The sequence below is a fragment of the Thalassophryne amazonica genome, chromosome 13 (genome assembly GCF_902500255.1).
Source record: "Thalassophryne amazonica chromosome 13, fThaAma1.1, whole genome shotgun sequence".
NCBI classification, from domain to species: Eukaryota; Metazoa; Chordata; class Actinopteri; order Batrachoidiformes; family Batrachoididae; genus Thalassophryne; species Thalassophryne amazonica.
In genome coordinates, this window is record NC_047115.1 from 30996769 (window position 1) to 31013826 (window position 17058).

At 40.1% G+C, this 17058-nt stretch overlaps 1 protein-coding gene across 2 annotated transcripts in view; it reads right to left on the bottom strand.

The window, feature by feature from the left end:
* Positions 1-17058, bottom strand: part of LOC117524031 (SH3 and PX domain-containing protein 2A-like) — a 142217-nt gene that overhangs the window by 72109 nt on the left and 53050 nt on the right. For both annotated transcript variants that reach the window (XM_034185758.1, XM_034185757.1), the window contains exon 6: positions 11795-11826. In XM_034185758.1, the coding sequence (XP_034041649.1) occupies positions 11795-11826 (32 nt within the window). The remainder of the gene's footprint in view (positions 1-11794; positions 11827-17058) is intronic.

Genomic DNA, 17058 nt, shown 5'->3' on the forward strand with positions numbered 1-17058 from the left:
CTCTCAATGGCAGCAAGAGTGTTTTGAACTGTGCAACACACTCGGGACAGCTAAGCGAATGGGACCAAATATGTAGACTGCTCAGAGACTGCCGTCCATCCATCTTCAGACCGCACCTCAATACTTACCGACTGTGGTCGGATGTGTCATTCTGACCCAATTCAGCCTCAATCGACCTACAGTAGTGTTCAGAATAATATTAGTGCTATGTGACTAAAAAGATTAATCCAGGTTTTGAGTATATTTCTTATTTGTTACATGGAAACAAGGTAACAGTAGATTCAGTAGATTCTCACAAATCCAACAAGACCAAGCATTCATGATATGCACACTCTTAAGGCTATGAAATTGGGCTGTTAGTAAAAAAAAAAAAGTAGAAAAGGGGGTGTTCACAATAATAGTAGCATCTGCTGTTGACGCTACAAACTCAAAACTATTATGTTCAAACTGCTTTTTTAGCAATCCTGTGAATCACTAAACTAGTATTTAGTTGTATAACTACAGTTTTTCATGATTTCTTCACATCTGCAAGGCATTAATTTTGTTGGTTTGGAACCAAGATTTTGCTCATTTACTAGTGTGCTTGGGGTCATTGTCTTGTTGAAACACCCATTTCAAGGGCATGTCCTCTTCAGCATAAGGCAACATGACCTCTTCAAGTATTTTGACATATCCAAACTGATCCATGATACCTTGTATGCGATATATAGGCCCAACACCATAGTAGGAGAAACATGCCCATATCATGATGCTTGCACCACGATGCTTCACTGTCTTCACTGTGAACTGTGGCTTGAATTCAGAGTTTGGGGGTCATCTCACAAACTGTCTGCGTCTCCATTTCTCAGTTTATGTGTTTTTTGGCAAATTGTAACCTCTTCTGCATATGTCTTTTATTTAACAGAGGGACTCTGCGGGGGATTCTTGCAAATAAATTAGCTTCACACAGGTGTCTTCTAACTGTCACAGCACTTACAGGTAACTCCAGACTGTCTTTTATCATCTTGGAGCTGATCAATGGGTGAGCCTTTGCCATTCTGGTTATTCTTCTATCGATTTTGATGGTTGTTTTCCATTTTCTTCCACGCGTCTCTGGTGTTTTTGTCCATTTTAAAGCATTGGAGATCATTGTAGATGAACAGCCTATAATTTTTTGAACCTGCGTATAAGTTTTCCCCTCTCCAATCAACTTTTTAATCAAACTACGCTGTTCTTCTGAACAATGTCTTGAACATCCCATTTTCCTCAGACTTTCAAAGAGAAAAGAATGTTCAGCAGGTGCTGGCTTCATCCTTAAATAGGGGACACCTGATTCACACCTGTTTGTTCCACAAAACTGACGAACTCACTGACTGAATGCCACACTACTATTATTGTGAACACCCCCTTTTCTACTTTTTTTTACTAATAGCCCAATTTCATAGTCTTAAGAGTGTGCATATCATGAATGCTTGGTCTTGTTGGATTTGTGAGAATCTACTGAATCTACTGGTACCTTGTTTCCCATGTAACAATAAGAAATATACTCAAAACCTGGATTAATCTTTTTAGTCACATAGCACTACTATTATTCTGAACACTACTGTATGTGTGACAGGGCTTTTAGTCTAGCCTTTTGTGATGAGCCTGCCTGAACATCTAACACACACTATGAAGTAAATTCACTCCATCTGTACAAGAATCTCACATCTTTTAAATGTTAGTGTTAGTAAGAAAACTAATCTACTTTCAGAGCTATGGCTGTTTTTTTGCATCATTGTAAGTCGGCTCTTTTGTGTTCACTTGTAGAAACTATTGCAAGTATTGCAGAGATGCAGGTAGGAGTGAGGAAAGCAAGGTAAAGTCCAAACCAGTTTGTCAGCCCACACCCATTGTCTTATTTTGTCTAACTTTACAGATTTAAAAGAAATGACACCATCTGCTTAAAAATTGGGAGACACATCTCTTATGTACCCATATGCTGAATCTGGCCATGAAATAAAACTCCTTGCAAACCAATTATACGCAATGTGAGCGATGTACCATCAAACATTTGTTAATTCATAGATATTAAGACTATCCTGTCCTATCAGCTGCATTTTACACCAATAAATCAGAATTGGGACACAGACACACACAAAATTAATGACTGCAGGCAGAGAACAGTAAGTCTAAGACCACAGCGAGTGACCTCGTCAGCAAAGCCAGTATGCTTCAAAAACAAAAGCTAAGATTTCAGCCTCATTCAGGAAATGAAATGTTTTGCAACAGCAAGAAAGAGAGAGAGAGAGAGAGAGAGAGAGAGAGGGAGGGAGTATGCATACATACATATATACACATATATCTGTGAATTTCAAATTCAACTGTTTGAATGAGTGTAAATGCCTACAGGGTAGGCTTAAATTAAATATACCAGCCCAGTACCTCTAGATGTTGAGACAATACAGAATGCAGCAGTGTTTATCCAACTGCATTTTGAAATTTATAACCTAAGAAAATAAAGCATTTTCTTCTTGGCTTCTACTCGATAGCCCCATTAGCCACTTTCTGTGTTTATATCTCCCCTCACTCAGATTTTTACATGCGCTTCCTGCTCACACCCTTGCACTCCCAGATGCCCCAAATCCATCCAACGCCGATATCCTCCCCCTCCTCACCCATCAACTCCATCCAAAAATGATGACAGTTGGGAAGAATAATCCATCATCCAGAGGAGGAAACCGGGGAGTGTAAGATGTAGGTCTATGGTTACCCAAGGATTTAAGATTTCTAGCTGATGGCATACTTGGCATTAGCATTTGTCTTAGTGCCATATCTGAACCCTGGGGTAAGTTTATGAGAGCAGAAGAGGAGTAAAATTTGGCAGAGTAGGATGTCTTTGTTTGGCTCATCAGTAGCAGATGTGCAGTTGGATTAGAAAAGGACACTGCACTGCTGTTCAATGTAGAACAGATGCACTCATGTCATTGAATCAGTATGTGGCTCTTTCCCTTTTCAGCAAAAATGGTTAATTGCAGAAAACAGAACTGGGTTCTCTAAATAATTTAAGGCTAGTATATGTTGTGCAGGCTCACTGGACACTAAGACCTGAGCAGAAAGTGAATGTGGTACATTTTGGCTGTTACCATTATCTCAACTAACTAACTTCAAATTCTGACAAACTGATACAGCCTTACAACCCCTAGAAACTTGCAGGCTACATTCAATGTGACATTAAAATAAAAACACAGATGCAAGTGTAATACAGGATATTCTACTTAATTCATTTATTTGTTTTCTCATGTAAAATTTGTACCAAATCCCAATGCAAACCTCTATGGATTTGCTGTGATGACCCCAAAAAACTGAGGGCAGCCAAACAATACAAATAAAATAGCTGCATAAATATGCTGGTCTTCAAAATGGAATTAGTTTAGAAATACTGTAGAGCATTACTGCAGACAGCCATGTTTTGCTCAAAAGAATGTCTCAGATGAAGAAAATTCAATTTTAAACAAACTTATAGGGGTAGTACATGTTTTGGTTTTCATTTGGCCAGTTCTGTCAAAGACACTTGCACTACAAAAGTCATGGTTTTATACTTGTTTGGCTGGTCTTGTGACTTATATTTGGAAGCAACATATATAAAAACATACTGTATTATTATCTATGACCACAGGATGGCATCATCTACATGAGCTGCTCCTATATATTGATCTGAATGATGTACTGTTATTCACATGACAGAGTAGAAGGTGGTGGTAATGCACCATGAAGCTGGATGCCACTGTAAAACAAGAAGAAGATCTGAATGAGAAGGACACACTGGATCTTAGAGAATGAGTGAAGTTAATAAATCATGCTCTCAAACTGAAAGACCTTGGTCTAAAATAAATAGAGAAAATAACTTTCATGTTACTCTGCACTCCACGTGTTTGGAATTTGAGGGACAGCCAGAACAGGGAGGAGAAGGACAGCTAGGCTAAAGTAAGTCTAACTGTAATGTTTTTAAAATGTATACAAGTTTTAAAACATTTAATTACATTTTGTGAGGTGAATATGCACATGTTCAGCCCTGAACAGATATTTTCTTCTGTTCAATGGGACCAAAAAGCAGATTAGTCTTGAGTTCTTTGAGCCTTGTACAATAACATTAATTAGTCTGTTACTCACGAACATGTTGTTTGTGTTATAAATAATAATAATAAAAAATGTGCCAGTTAAAATAATTTTGGTTCTTTTTGCATGAAGTAATAGCACCACTTTTAAAAAACAAATGTGACATAGACTGAAGCAACTAATATATTTTTGTCTCTCTCTTTCTTCGTCATGCTTTTTTGGACAAATGCGGACTAATCCTCTTAGTCATTGAATTGTCTGCTGCATAACATGAAATAAGCCAATCACCAATTTGCCAGGGATGTCTGCACACTCAATGCACACTACTATTGAAAAAGCAGACACAAGTGAGAGGTTTTCTCATAAGTTAATGGATCAGTGCTAATTGAACGTGCCAGCAGAAGGCATCAACCAAAACTCCCTGTTGTAAAACAATGAAGCACTAAGGTCAAGTATTCTATTTTTACATGTATTTTGACATCTATTTTCTTTGTGTATACGAGCAGAGTGTCTATACATCATGAAGCCCCTTAGATAAGGTGCATCCAAATATTACACTGATCAAATACCATAAATGTAATCACCTTAACTTTCGACCAGGTTTTGCTAGTCTATCTTCTTGCACACAACAATACACCAACACTGCACCTGACAACACCTTATTTTAGTCCAACACAGCCATAGTACACAAATCAGTGCAATTATACTCTGAATTTTTATAACTTTATTTAATCAGACAGTCAATTGAGAACTAATTCTCATTTCAATGACAACCTGGCTAAGACAGAACTAGAAATGGAAAAGTCGATGCAATCCACTGAAACACAGATAGACACAACTTGTACACTGAAGTAAACATCACAATATATAAAAAAACACAGAAGTAGAAGAAAATATTGCAGACCCTGAGGCTCGGAGAGTCCATGTTTACACTAGCATAAAGCAGATGATAATCTACAACTTCACCTGGACTGGATACCAACCTATCACACTGTACATCGCCAAGGTTCGTACTGATTTACAGCTGGGTAGACAGGACATGGTTAGAGACAGGCAGCTTGAGCAGGAATTCTCCCATGTCCCTTGTGCAACAGTGCAACTCATTAACCCTCGAGGCTGCCAGTATACGTAGCTCATGTAGCTATGTTGGATGTGGGTTGGGCTACCAATATGTAGCCATGAGGATCGATTTCCAGTCACGTTACCTCTCTGTGTCTTTGGAGGCACTTAATCTTCACTGCTCCAGTACACCCAGCTGTAAATGTGTACCAGCCTTGGCTGGGGAGGTAACTTCTGAAGGACTGTCATCTCATCCTGGTAGCAGTTGGAGACTCTCACCCGCTTCACTGAGAATAAGCACCAGCACAAATGGGCAACATGATTGTTCCTTCTTCTTCTTCTAGGGGAGGTGATGGTCTAATGGTGAAAGCGTCGGGCTTTGGACCAGAGGATCCTTGGTTCAAATCCCAGCCTGACAGGAAAATCACTTGGGCCAACCAGCATGGGCCCTTGGGCAAGGTCCTTAATCTCCTAGTTGCTAACGGTGTGTAGTGGGTGCCTTGCATGGCAGCAGCCTCACATTGGCATCAATGTGAGGCATTGATGTGTAAAGCGCTTTGGGTGTCTGATGCAGATGGAAAAGCGTGATATAAATGCAGTCCATTTACCACTCTTGTTCTTCTTTTACCCGGTACGACATCTTTTTATAGATACAAGATATCCAAGAAGTGTATCTATATGCAGTGGAAATGGGGAACTTGTAGAGACATTCACTGATCTCAGCAGAGACAATCATGTTTCTGGGCCTTCGACCTTTGAGATTAGGAAATACAGTATGTAGATTGAAAGAGTTAAAGGAGTTATTTGGTTACTGGACGGAGGTAATGCCATTTGCAATAGGATGAAGGTCAAAGTCTTTTTTGTCCTGGTGCTTCCTGTCTTAGCACATGGATGTGACACCTAGATGATAACCAGTGACCGAAGGTGACAACACCATTACTTTGGTACTAGGTCTCTTCGGCAATTCTTTTGGTACCACTACAATAACTTTGTGTCACACCACCGGTTACTCAGAGATATTCAGATGTAGAGTATCGCTTGCGTTTGAAGGAAGGTCACCTAAAACATTCTGACTATGTAACGCATTTCTCTAAACATGATCTGGCAAACATGTACCCCAGTGGCTAATGACCAGATACACTGTTACTTCTGAGAGGTAGGTTTGGGCCAGTACACTGTCTGGATGGTGGCCATCTTCTTTTGGTTTTCATTGGTGTTTTTCTGCACCCTCTTGTCTTTTAGTTTGGGGTTGGGTCTGGGTGTGTCTGGTCCCTTTTGTTTGCCACGCCTGCTTCCGGGTTGTTCTCCTGCACCCGTGTCTCATTGTCCCTCATCACACTGTTATTTAAGCCTCACATTCCCCTCCTGTCTTTGCCCGATCGTTTGTGCTTTTTGCCTGCGTTTCCAGCATTTGTTCACAGTGTCCTAGTTATATCGCTTATGTCTCGCCGTGTACCGACTGTCTGCCTGTTTTTTGACCTCACTTGCTGCCTTATGTGTTGGACACCGTTCCTTATTATCATTTGCTGTCCTGTGTACCTGGAAACAGAGTAAAGCCTTTTGAATATCCACTTTTGTGTCAGAGTCCTGCAATTGTGTCCTGCCTTTTCGTGTCAGAAATCATGACAAAACAATCGTACCTTAACTGTCCAAATTATCAGGTTTTTCTTCAGAAACTCAACAAGAGTCTTCCTTGTATTTGAAAACAAGCTAATTGTATCTGTAATACTATGCTTTACTCTCTGTTTGCTGAATCAGTTTTTTAAAAAGACACAGTTAGTTACACACCCAGAACATTTAGTTACTGAATACACCGTTTTGAACAAGAAGCTTAAATGCTGCTTCCAGGGGAGATTTTCCATGTTGAAGTCCACTCTGACCAATGGTCACTTATCAGAAACAGAGCGGCCTGTATTAGATCAGCTCTGTGCTGGAGGGGGCAGAGCGTCATTCCTCTCAGAGCAGAGAACAGACTGACTGTCTGCTTTAAAGCATAGTGGGATCTTGAATAAAACGTCTGTATGCTGATACGAACTGCGATGTTTCTTATGTCTAAGAACACATTCAGGCTTCAACACGATAAACCCAGAAAACGTAACGTTCAGCTACCATCAAACCCAACATTGTGCATGAATTACGGTCGCAACTCAAGAAAAAGAGCTCAAGACTCTATGGTAGTTTCTTGAGAAAAAAGTGAGTGTGTGGTTGAAACAGTGTGTGGTTGTTAAAGTGATTTGGGAGCGCTCATTTGCCTTAATGATTTCCTATGCCATGCTACAATCTGATCTATCTGCACATACAAACAAACACAGGGACCTCTTGAACCCGTGGAAAGATTAACCCTTCTCCTCCCTTAAAGCATGCACACACAAATACTCACACACACCCATTCATATCCACGTGTCAACACAAGCACACACACGCACACACAGTGCATGGGCCCCCAGAGACCTGTAGTTCAAATAAAGACAGCAAGTCTGCACACATAAACACACTCTGTCGGTCCGTACGCAACTCTGGAATTGTTTCCACTTGCCACGTAAACCTCCTCTCTCCTCCATCTGCTTTTCACATGCGCTTACACCCCCGAGTGCTCTGCTGCTTTTGCTCTCCGACTTGTACTCAACTCCATCTTACTTTGCACCTTAACTACAGATTATCCTTGATACACTGCAGATAACTCTTCATCTGTAAACCAAACCAAAAAAAAAAAAAACACCAGTTTGTTCACAAAATCATCTTAACGTCTGTGAACCATTAAAGCTACAGTCTGTAGGATTTAGGGGCCGTTTATTATGGAGGTAAATCAAGGCCAAAACATTTGTAATCTGAAAATAAAATAAGACTGAAAAAATACATTTTGAAACTGAAAATTAAAGTTTTGTAATCTGAAAATATAAAAAGATTGAAAAAATAAATTTTGAAACTGAAAATTCAATGTTTGTCCTTGAATTTTATAATCATTTAAAAAGTATTATCAAAATAAAAATAAGTGTAAGATATATATTTTTCAGTTTAAATAAATTTTTGATTCTGCTCTGTAATTGTTTTGATCAAATAATTTATTTTCATTCATATTTCTTTTTTTCACTTTCAGATCTTATTTTTTCAGTTTCAAAGTTTTGGCCCCATTCTGGCATGGGAGGGCGTGGCTTCAATTGCGAGGGGTGTGGAATTGTGAGTGACAGGAGAGCAATCAGTCCTCACATGATGTGCAGCAGGCTGAAGGCAGCTGACACAAACAAACACAACAAGCTCATCAGGAAAGCTGACTCTGTCATGGAGGTTGAGCTGGAGTCTGTGGTGGACGTGTCAGAGAGGAGGATGCTGAGGAAACTGCTCAGCATCCTGGACAACACCTCCCACTCCCTGCATGCCACACTGATATCCTGCCAGAGCACCTTCAGCCATAGACTGAGATCACCGAGGTGCACCACAGAAAGACACAGGACGTCTTTCCTACCTGTGTCAATCAGACTGTATAATTCTACCCTTTCTGCAGGATGTATACATAATGAACAGAGATATTCAGGGTTATTCAGTTATTCAGAGTTATATGCAATATTGTCAAACATCTTGTACAAATATTTTCCAGTCATTTCACATAAATGTCTTGCACTTATTGTAAAAAACAAAAAAAAACAAAAAAAAAAAACACTGTACTTTGGCAAAATAATTTCCTTCAGGATAAATAAAGCTGATCTTATCTTATTTGGCGCTGTACAGCTCATGATCACGTTTGGTGACAAAATAACCCAAAGGTGCAAGCAACCAGCTACTGTGTGATCAGACATCCCACGTGAATGTAAGTGAAACTAAGATCTTTCACACGCTGAATATACTGTAGGTTACATCTCACACACACACACACACACACACACACACGTCTGAAACAATTTTTCTTCCATTTTGATCACTGCAATTCTCTGTTGTGTAAAACCTCAATGCCACAAGAACACAAGAAAATTAGGATGAGGTATTTCTTCATTTGGTAGCAACTCTTCTTTCAACAAAATAAACTTGCTTTCATTATCCTGGACTGTCAGTTCTGCATCTGTTTGCAGGACTAACATGTAATTTAGCAACGCATCACCGCATATTTATGTGAAGACGCACAAACACAACACTTGCACACTTTCCTCTAAACCCCTCTCACAGTTTTCCAGCTGCCTCCTACGTATGCATCTCCGTGTTCATGTGAGGCAGATGTGATTTCTGTATGCTGATAAAAGTGGTGGATCAATGAAATTTAAGTTGGTTTGTTTTTGTTTTGTTTTTTCTTTTAATGCCGAAGTGTCTGCAATCATTGTTTTAGTTTTTATTTATGCTGCTATTTCTCTCTTTTAAATTTTTCCACACTTGACAGAAAACAGAACAACTATAAAATTACCAAGATGTGTATAAACCTGGTTAGCATTGAAGTGTGGTGATTCACTCGCCTAAAATTTTTGGCATACAGTAAATTCCTGATTCCCCCCAAATGTTCGATGTATGGTACAGCGCAAACCTATTGATGTTTGAGTCAAATGTTAAGGTCACATAAAGTGCATTCTGACTAAAATTTGTACATTTTAGTTGTAATATGACCACGAACGCATGTCTTTCTTAATTCACTTTGCTGCCTATTTGACCGGTAGGCAACAGTGGAACTCACCAAATAAATAAATAAATAAATTTAAAGAAATCCCTATGTCTCCATAATCATCAGCTGTAAATAAAAAATGACTTCCTTGGGCTACCAATATGTAGGTCTGAGTTGAATTTCCACTCACATGATCTGTCTGTGTACTTGGACAAGACACTTCCTCTGCATTGCCCCAGTTCATCCAGCTGTAAATGAGTAGCAGCCTTGGCTTATCATCCACTTCATGCTAAGGACTCTAGGGATATGCATGGGGCCTATATACTCGGGGCCTATAATGTACTTACATCTTCTTCGTTTCTCAGCCTTTGCAGTGAGCAGATACCTGGAAAAAGCTTGTGAAGTCATGAGGTACCTGGACAGAGGTGTTTGGTGATGCCAATACCTAATTTGTTTCCACATCTTGAGGGTCCTGCTGCTTCCTGTCTTTCTCTACGGCGAGTTGGACTCACCAGTGACCTAAGGCAATGACTAGATATCTTTGGTAGTAGATCTCCTTTGGGTACTGCAGGAATGACTTTGTTGGTTACTTTGGGAGACTCAGATGAGGCATACTACTTACAACCTGAGGGAATACCAGCCAGGATATTTTGGCCAAGTGGCACGTTCTTGTGGTTATAATCCACTGAGCAGGTGTCTCGTTGTTGAGGCTCTCAACAACCAGAAAAGACCAAGGGGACCCAAACATATCATCTGGCAGCAGCAAATAGATAAATAGGTCTTGTCAGGAGGTGGAGATGGTCCAGATGGTTGCCAACAGTAGTAGAGGACCTAGCTGAGACATGTATGCACATCATTTTGGAGAGGATAACTCAACCCTTCTAAACATGTACTGGCCATTCAGAACATACTGAGTACCTTGGAAAATATGTAGCTGCTGCAGTTTAGAAAATACAGCTGTATTTGAAGTAACACTCGGGATAAAAAAGGGCATGGTCTTTTTTGGGCTGTTCATCCCAGACAGAGATTTTAGCACAAATCCCAAATTATTCATTGGGGTCATATTAGTCTAGAACAGTTGAGTTATCCTCTCCTAAATAATGTGCATATATGTCGAGGCTAGGTCCTAGTCTACCAGGTCCCGGGGTAATTCTGTAGAGTGGTGGATGCAGTGATGCACAAAAACCAGTGCACACTCCCAGACTTGACCTGACTTAACCTGACCAGACCTGACATCTGGCCTTAAAAATTCTTACAACCAAAGGGACATTAACAATACAGAGTGCAAAAACAGAAGATTATAGGAACATTTTACAAAGCAAATTGCAGTGTATTTAACAGAACGCAGTTACGTTAAAACATCCAGACCAAGACTTTAACGGGTGAAGTGTGAGTCAAGACCAAGACTTTGAAGGAGGTGAAACTGAGACCTATTAAAAAAAAAAACTTTTTCCAATATCATTCATTTTATTAGTGAAATTTCTATCAGGGAGACAGGTTCAGCAGTTCATGTGGGGTCAACCTGAACATTGCATGAGGTCAAAACGTCCAAAAATATACTACTATAATATAATAACTAATATAAGTTCAATAATAATTGTTATTGTAATTTTTAATTAAGGTGTATACCTATTCTAGTCAGAGACCAAATCAAGATCAAGTAGAATTGCTTTCAATTCCAAGACAAGACCAAATAAGTGAAAATGTGGTCTCAAATCCAAGACTGGACTCGAGTACTACAAGACGAGTTCAAGTGTATTTAAAGCAATACAACTGAGTCAATCTGAAGGGATCATTTGACAACTCATTTTCAAACACCCTCTTGCGGAATGAGGAGAAAGTCTAGCAACACACAGATGGTCCATCATCTCACAGTTTTTTAAACCATTTCATCACAAAGCTCAAGCAGCATTGTACTATGATTTGACAGCAGCTTTTAAAAGAAACATGAATCATTTATGCATAAAATCCACCTTCAAATAATGAAATAGTTTTAGTAATCAACAAATACAATTAACATTATACTCTCAATCAATTAACTCTCAGATTCTATTTATGAGACTAAAACATCCTTACCTGATTTACGTTTGCCGGACCCGCCGCAGTCTCTGCAAAAGAAGCAACACCAGAGAGCCATGGTCAGTGTGTGTTGGCAAGAGAGGTCAGAGCGTTAGCAGGATCTGACTGGACAAGTAACTGATTACTGCTGTCTAAAAGCAGTTGGCACACAAGTACCAGCCAAACCCTTGCTGAGAATGCATGCAGAATTTGACACACTACCAGGGGGAGGGAGATGAGTACGAGGATGCCTACAGCAAGTGTGTCAAGGACAGTAACCCAGCAGATGATCACATCTTTTTGTTATTACATTGCTGTGTCTGTGTGGATTTGTCTCAATGGTGGAAATGGCGTGGAAGGCAGTGACACAGCTGCCTGTGTTTGACAGTGATTTTAAATGGCAACAGTATCATATTGCCTGGTAAGTCCCACTTATGTTTAGATATGAAAGTGTTTTTTTGTGTTCCAAAGCTTGTTCTAACACTGGATGGATGAATGAACATGACTTGTCAACGAACCCATGTGGCATTTCGACACTCAACAGCTACAAGGGACGCAGAGCGGCACTGGCATTTAGACATTCTGTGAGTGATACATTACTGTACATAACTGCTGTCGTAGGGCCAATCTTCAAAAACAAACATGGGTACAAACGCGGTACAAATGTTGGTAGAACACATTAGGATTATCCAGACAGCTGTCAAAATGCAGTGAGAATATTGCCGTACCAGGGAGATCCAACTGCGGCTGGAGGAAATATAATCCAGCAGCACCTGAGGTGCCCTCATGGTGCGTTCAGGCACAGTCGGGACATTTGGCCAGAATCCGAAATGGCAGATCATTTCGAACCGCCCCTCGAATGCAATCAGAATGCGCCGAATGCCGTTTTCATGCCATACGAATATTTAGATTGCAGTCAGACTGCACTTCGACTGCTGTTTGATATTTTCTACCTCGACTGTACCTCGACTACCACAGGAATCTGCCCAACTGTTTAGACTGCTCTCTGAATGCTGTTCCTTGTCCTTGAATGCACCTTGACACTTCCGAAATGTGGGCCAAACTTTCATTCGGACGCCAGTCGGCCTCATTCAGCCTCTAGCCAGACGGGGTATAAGACTCTATCGAGACTATCAAGACTATTGCATAAGACTCAATGAAGACTCAAGTAACATTGTATAAGATTCTATCGAGACTCTTGTAAGAATGCACAAGACTATCCCAACTCTAGCAAGATTGCATAAGACTCAACAATATCAAAACTCTAGTGAGACTGAATAAGACTATTAAGACTATAGCAGCATTTCTTAAGACTATTAACACTCTAGTAACATTGCATGAGACTAATAATATTGCATAAAACTCCATCAAGACTCCAGTAACATTGCGTACAATTATTGAGACTATAGTAAGCTTGCATATAACAATTAAGATGACAACATGTTTTAGTGATGATGACATCACTAAAACCTATGAGAATGATGTCACGATGCACTGGGGGGGGGGGCATTTATTGGCGCACTGAGGGTATACATCACCACTTCAACTACATTCTATTTCTCACTCACTCATCTTCAACCGCTTAGTCCAATTAAGGGTCGCGGGGGGGCTGGAGCCCATCCCAGCAGTCATAGAGCGAAGAAGAAGAAGAAGCATGCAAAATTGCACAAAAAAAAAAATCCGCGAAACTGCGAGGCTGCAAAAGGGAGTTACGTTCTAAAAATAACCCGCGATAGGCGAAATCCGCAAAGTAGTCAGCGTTATTTTTTACAATTATTATAGATGTTTTAAGGCTGTAAAACCCCTCACTACACACTTTATACACTTTTCTCAAACAGGCATTAACATTTTCTGACTTTTCTCTCCTGTGTAAACACTCAAAGTTCAAACCTTAGTAGAAAAAAAGAACGTTTTCCTATAAATAATTATGATGGCTTTTAGAACTAACAAATTTAATTTTAACGATCAACCTACGAGGTTGGACACGTAAGAAATTCTTAATAGTGACTCACCAGTATTTCACAGTTCCTCTGACCGTGTGTCTTCGTCGTGGCACCGCTCCGCTGTCCGGATTGGCTGATTACTCGGGTGGTATGAAAAATATTACCTGTCCGCGAAAAGGGTGTATTGCTATTTATTCTTTAGTGTTTTATCCAATCATATTGGCGCATCATTTATAGGTATATGAAAATAGGAAACATCAGTGAACAATGGATGTTAATAATGAAATTCTTGACTCACACACCATTCCAGATGGAGGCAGTAAATCATCACATATACATTAAAAGCCAAGTGCCCTCTACTACGTGTGTGTAACTTTGATCATGGACAAACTGGGAAGAGCTGACATTTGCTGTTTGATATGTTTACGTATTTTAGGTCAAGGATGAACGCTGTGAAAATGGAACCTTGATAGAACTAAGATTTTTAGAGAAATTAGGGATATTTCTAACAACAGTGAACAATGGACGTTAATAATTAAATTCTTGACTCATACGCCATTCCAGCAGGGGGCGGTAAATCGTCTATATATTAAAAATCAAGTTGCCTCTGTGTACGTGCGTGTAACTTCGATCACAGAGAAACTGGGGAGAGCTGACATTTACCGTTTGGTATGCTGATGTATTTTGAGTAAATCTAGTGCCCATAGATCCCCACTGGCAACGCACTAGTTAGAATTAACACTGCAAGTCAACACTAAAAGTACATCTTGATTGTTTCATTGTATCTTCATTGTGGTATGTACAGGGGCAAAATTATAAAAAATAATTGTGTCAGTATCAAAATATTTACGTATTTGGCTGCACGTCTACATAATATAGAATGCTAGTGAGTTTCAGAATAAAGGGTTGTATCTCTGCTTTAATTTAACAAACAAGAAAGTAGGAAATCTGGAATTAGTTTAGAGATTAGATTAGATAGAACTTTACTGATCCCTTGGGAAGACTCCTTCAGGGAAATTGAAGTTACAGCATGTGTCATTATCTGGAAAACACTAAAATATTTTCCTGTTTTAAATGAAGACACATTTCTTGCTTCATCAAAAAACTGCTCACTGATAACTATTCCACTGCTGTTGGATTTAAGGTCATTTGTGGCAGAAGATTATTCAGTTTCCAGATTCATGATGAATGACCAAGAAACAGATCAATTATGAGACATTTTCTATTGTGCTTCTTCATAATGCATCACAGCTCAGCTTCAGACTGAAATGTCATTACTTTACTAAAAACAAAGTTCATGTCAGATGTTCAGGGAAATTCCAGCGTGGAATAATAAGCTCACTATCATGAGTGACACAACTCTGCAAGTATGAAACAGAAAACAAAATGTGAAAATCTTTTGGACAGAAAACTTAAATATAGCTGCAATTTATTATATGAATAAGCAAAGTTTATCAAGTCACATCTGAGAGCACACACAACACCACGGAACCACCTTGGGGCATGGATGGCAACCACCCAGACAGACAGCAAGCCCATCCCCACATCTCTAAAGTAACCACCTATCTGCCACAGGCAGGTGAAGTGTGAGTGTCTCCTTGGCCTTCTCCAGCCAGTCACTGGGGTGCAAGCTGCATGCTGGACCAGGACCCTGAAGACTTGGACTTTCATTCATCTGCAAAGATATCAGCATCGCTAAACACCTCTGTCCAGCAACCTCATGACTTCTTGTGCTTTTTCTAGGTGTGTCTCAATCTCAATGGCTGAGGACCCAGAGACATGAGTGTCTGTACAACACTTTCGCCACATACTGATAAACTTTTGATGGCTGAGTTCAGGAAGTCATTAAAAGCCTGGATCTTAGTCTTGATCTAGGACCATCACAAACCCCATCACGCTGATTCCTCTCAGCTTCTACAGTGCTGCATCCATTGATTGCTGCAAAGATCATATTATCATCCAAGAAGTCAAGGTCAAACCATTCCACACCAACAGAAGTATATAAGTTACTGGTTTCCATAGCCCTACTCAAAACCCAGTCCATGCAAGCACTGAACAGTGTAGGAGCCAGAACATATCCCTGATGAACTCCAGTTTTCACTGGGAAAAACTCAGAGTCTCTGCCTCTGCTCCATACAGCACTCACAGTATCAGTGTATAAGGTGGTTATGATGTCCAGCAACTTGTTGGGGTCCCACAAATTCTCAGGAAGTCCCAGACAACAAGTCAGTTGACCCAGTTAAGGCACAATTAAAATAAAAAAATGAATAAATGAATCACTGCTTTAGCAGTCATACTATAATAATTTGAGCAACATTGGTCTTTCATTGTCCCCCAACTCCTACCAGATCCTTGGGCCAATTTTCATCAAACTTGTTATGCGCATGCCCCAGAATTGCACTTAAAGGGTGTGTTTTGGCAAAAGTCAAGGTCATTAGGGTAAAAAGGTCAAAACTGAACTTTTTTGCTCAGATGTCTGTTGAATTTAGCATGAATATGTAGGTGGGTTCTGTAATTCTTCAGACAAGATTAAATTTACCTAAGACTAAGGGCCCCTTCACACATAGTACGATTAAGTAAAAATCTGGGCGACTCATGGCAAAACAGCTCATATGAGCAAGCCGCGAAAATGACGACCATGCGTGCACAATCCATATGCGACGGTGTCATGCACGCGACGGCAGTGTTGTATAGTAACAAAGTAAAAATACTTCACTACTGTACTTAAGTACGTTTTGGGAGACTTTGTACTTTACTTGAGTTTTTTTAATTCGGCTTACTTTCACTTTTACTTCACTACATTTCTGACCTTAATTGCATACGAGGTCTGTGAGAAAAGTAACCGACCTTTTTATTTTATGCAAAAAATATATGGATTTGATTCATATGTTTTTACGTCAGCCAAGCTTGAACCTTCGTGCGCATGCGTGAGTTTTTCCACACCTGTCGGTTGCGTCATTCACCTGTGAGCAGGCTTTGAGTGAGCACTCGTCCACCCCTCTCGTCGTTGTTTCATTGCGAGGAAATGGCAGAATGATTTGGGCTTTTTTTCCATCAGAATTTTTTCAGAAACTGTTAGAGACTGGCAGCTGGAAACCATTAGAAAGATTTATCTGGCTTTCGGTGAAAATGTTACGGGCTTGGTAGAGAATAAGGAGTGTTACTGTCACTTTAAGGACGGCCCCCAGCGGTTGTGGGGTGCGCCGCACTCCGAAGCCACCATCGACAGGCTGAACGACCATTTCATTTCTAAACGGATGGCTGTCTGGATCCGTGACCATCGTGTGCCATTTCTCTGGTTATCACAAGAGCTGGACATCAACCATTTTCCGGCAGATT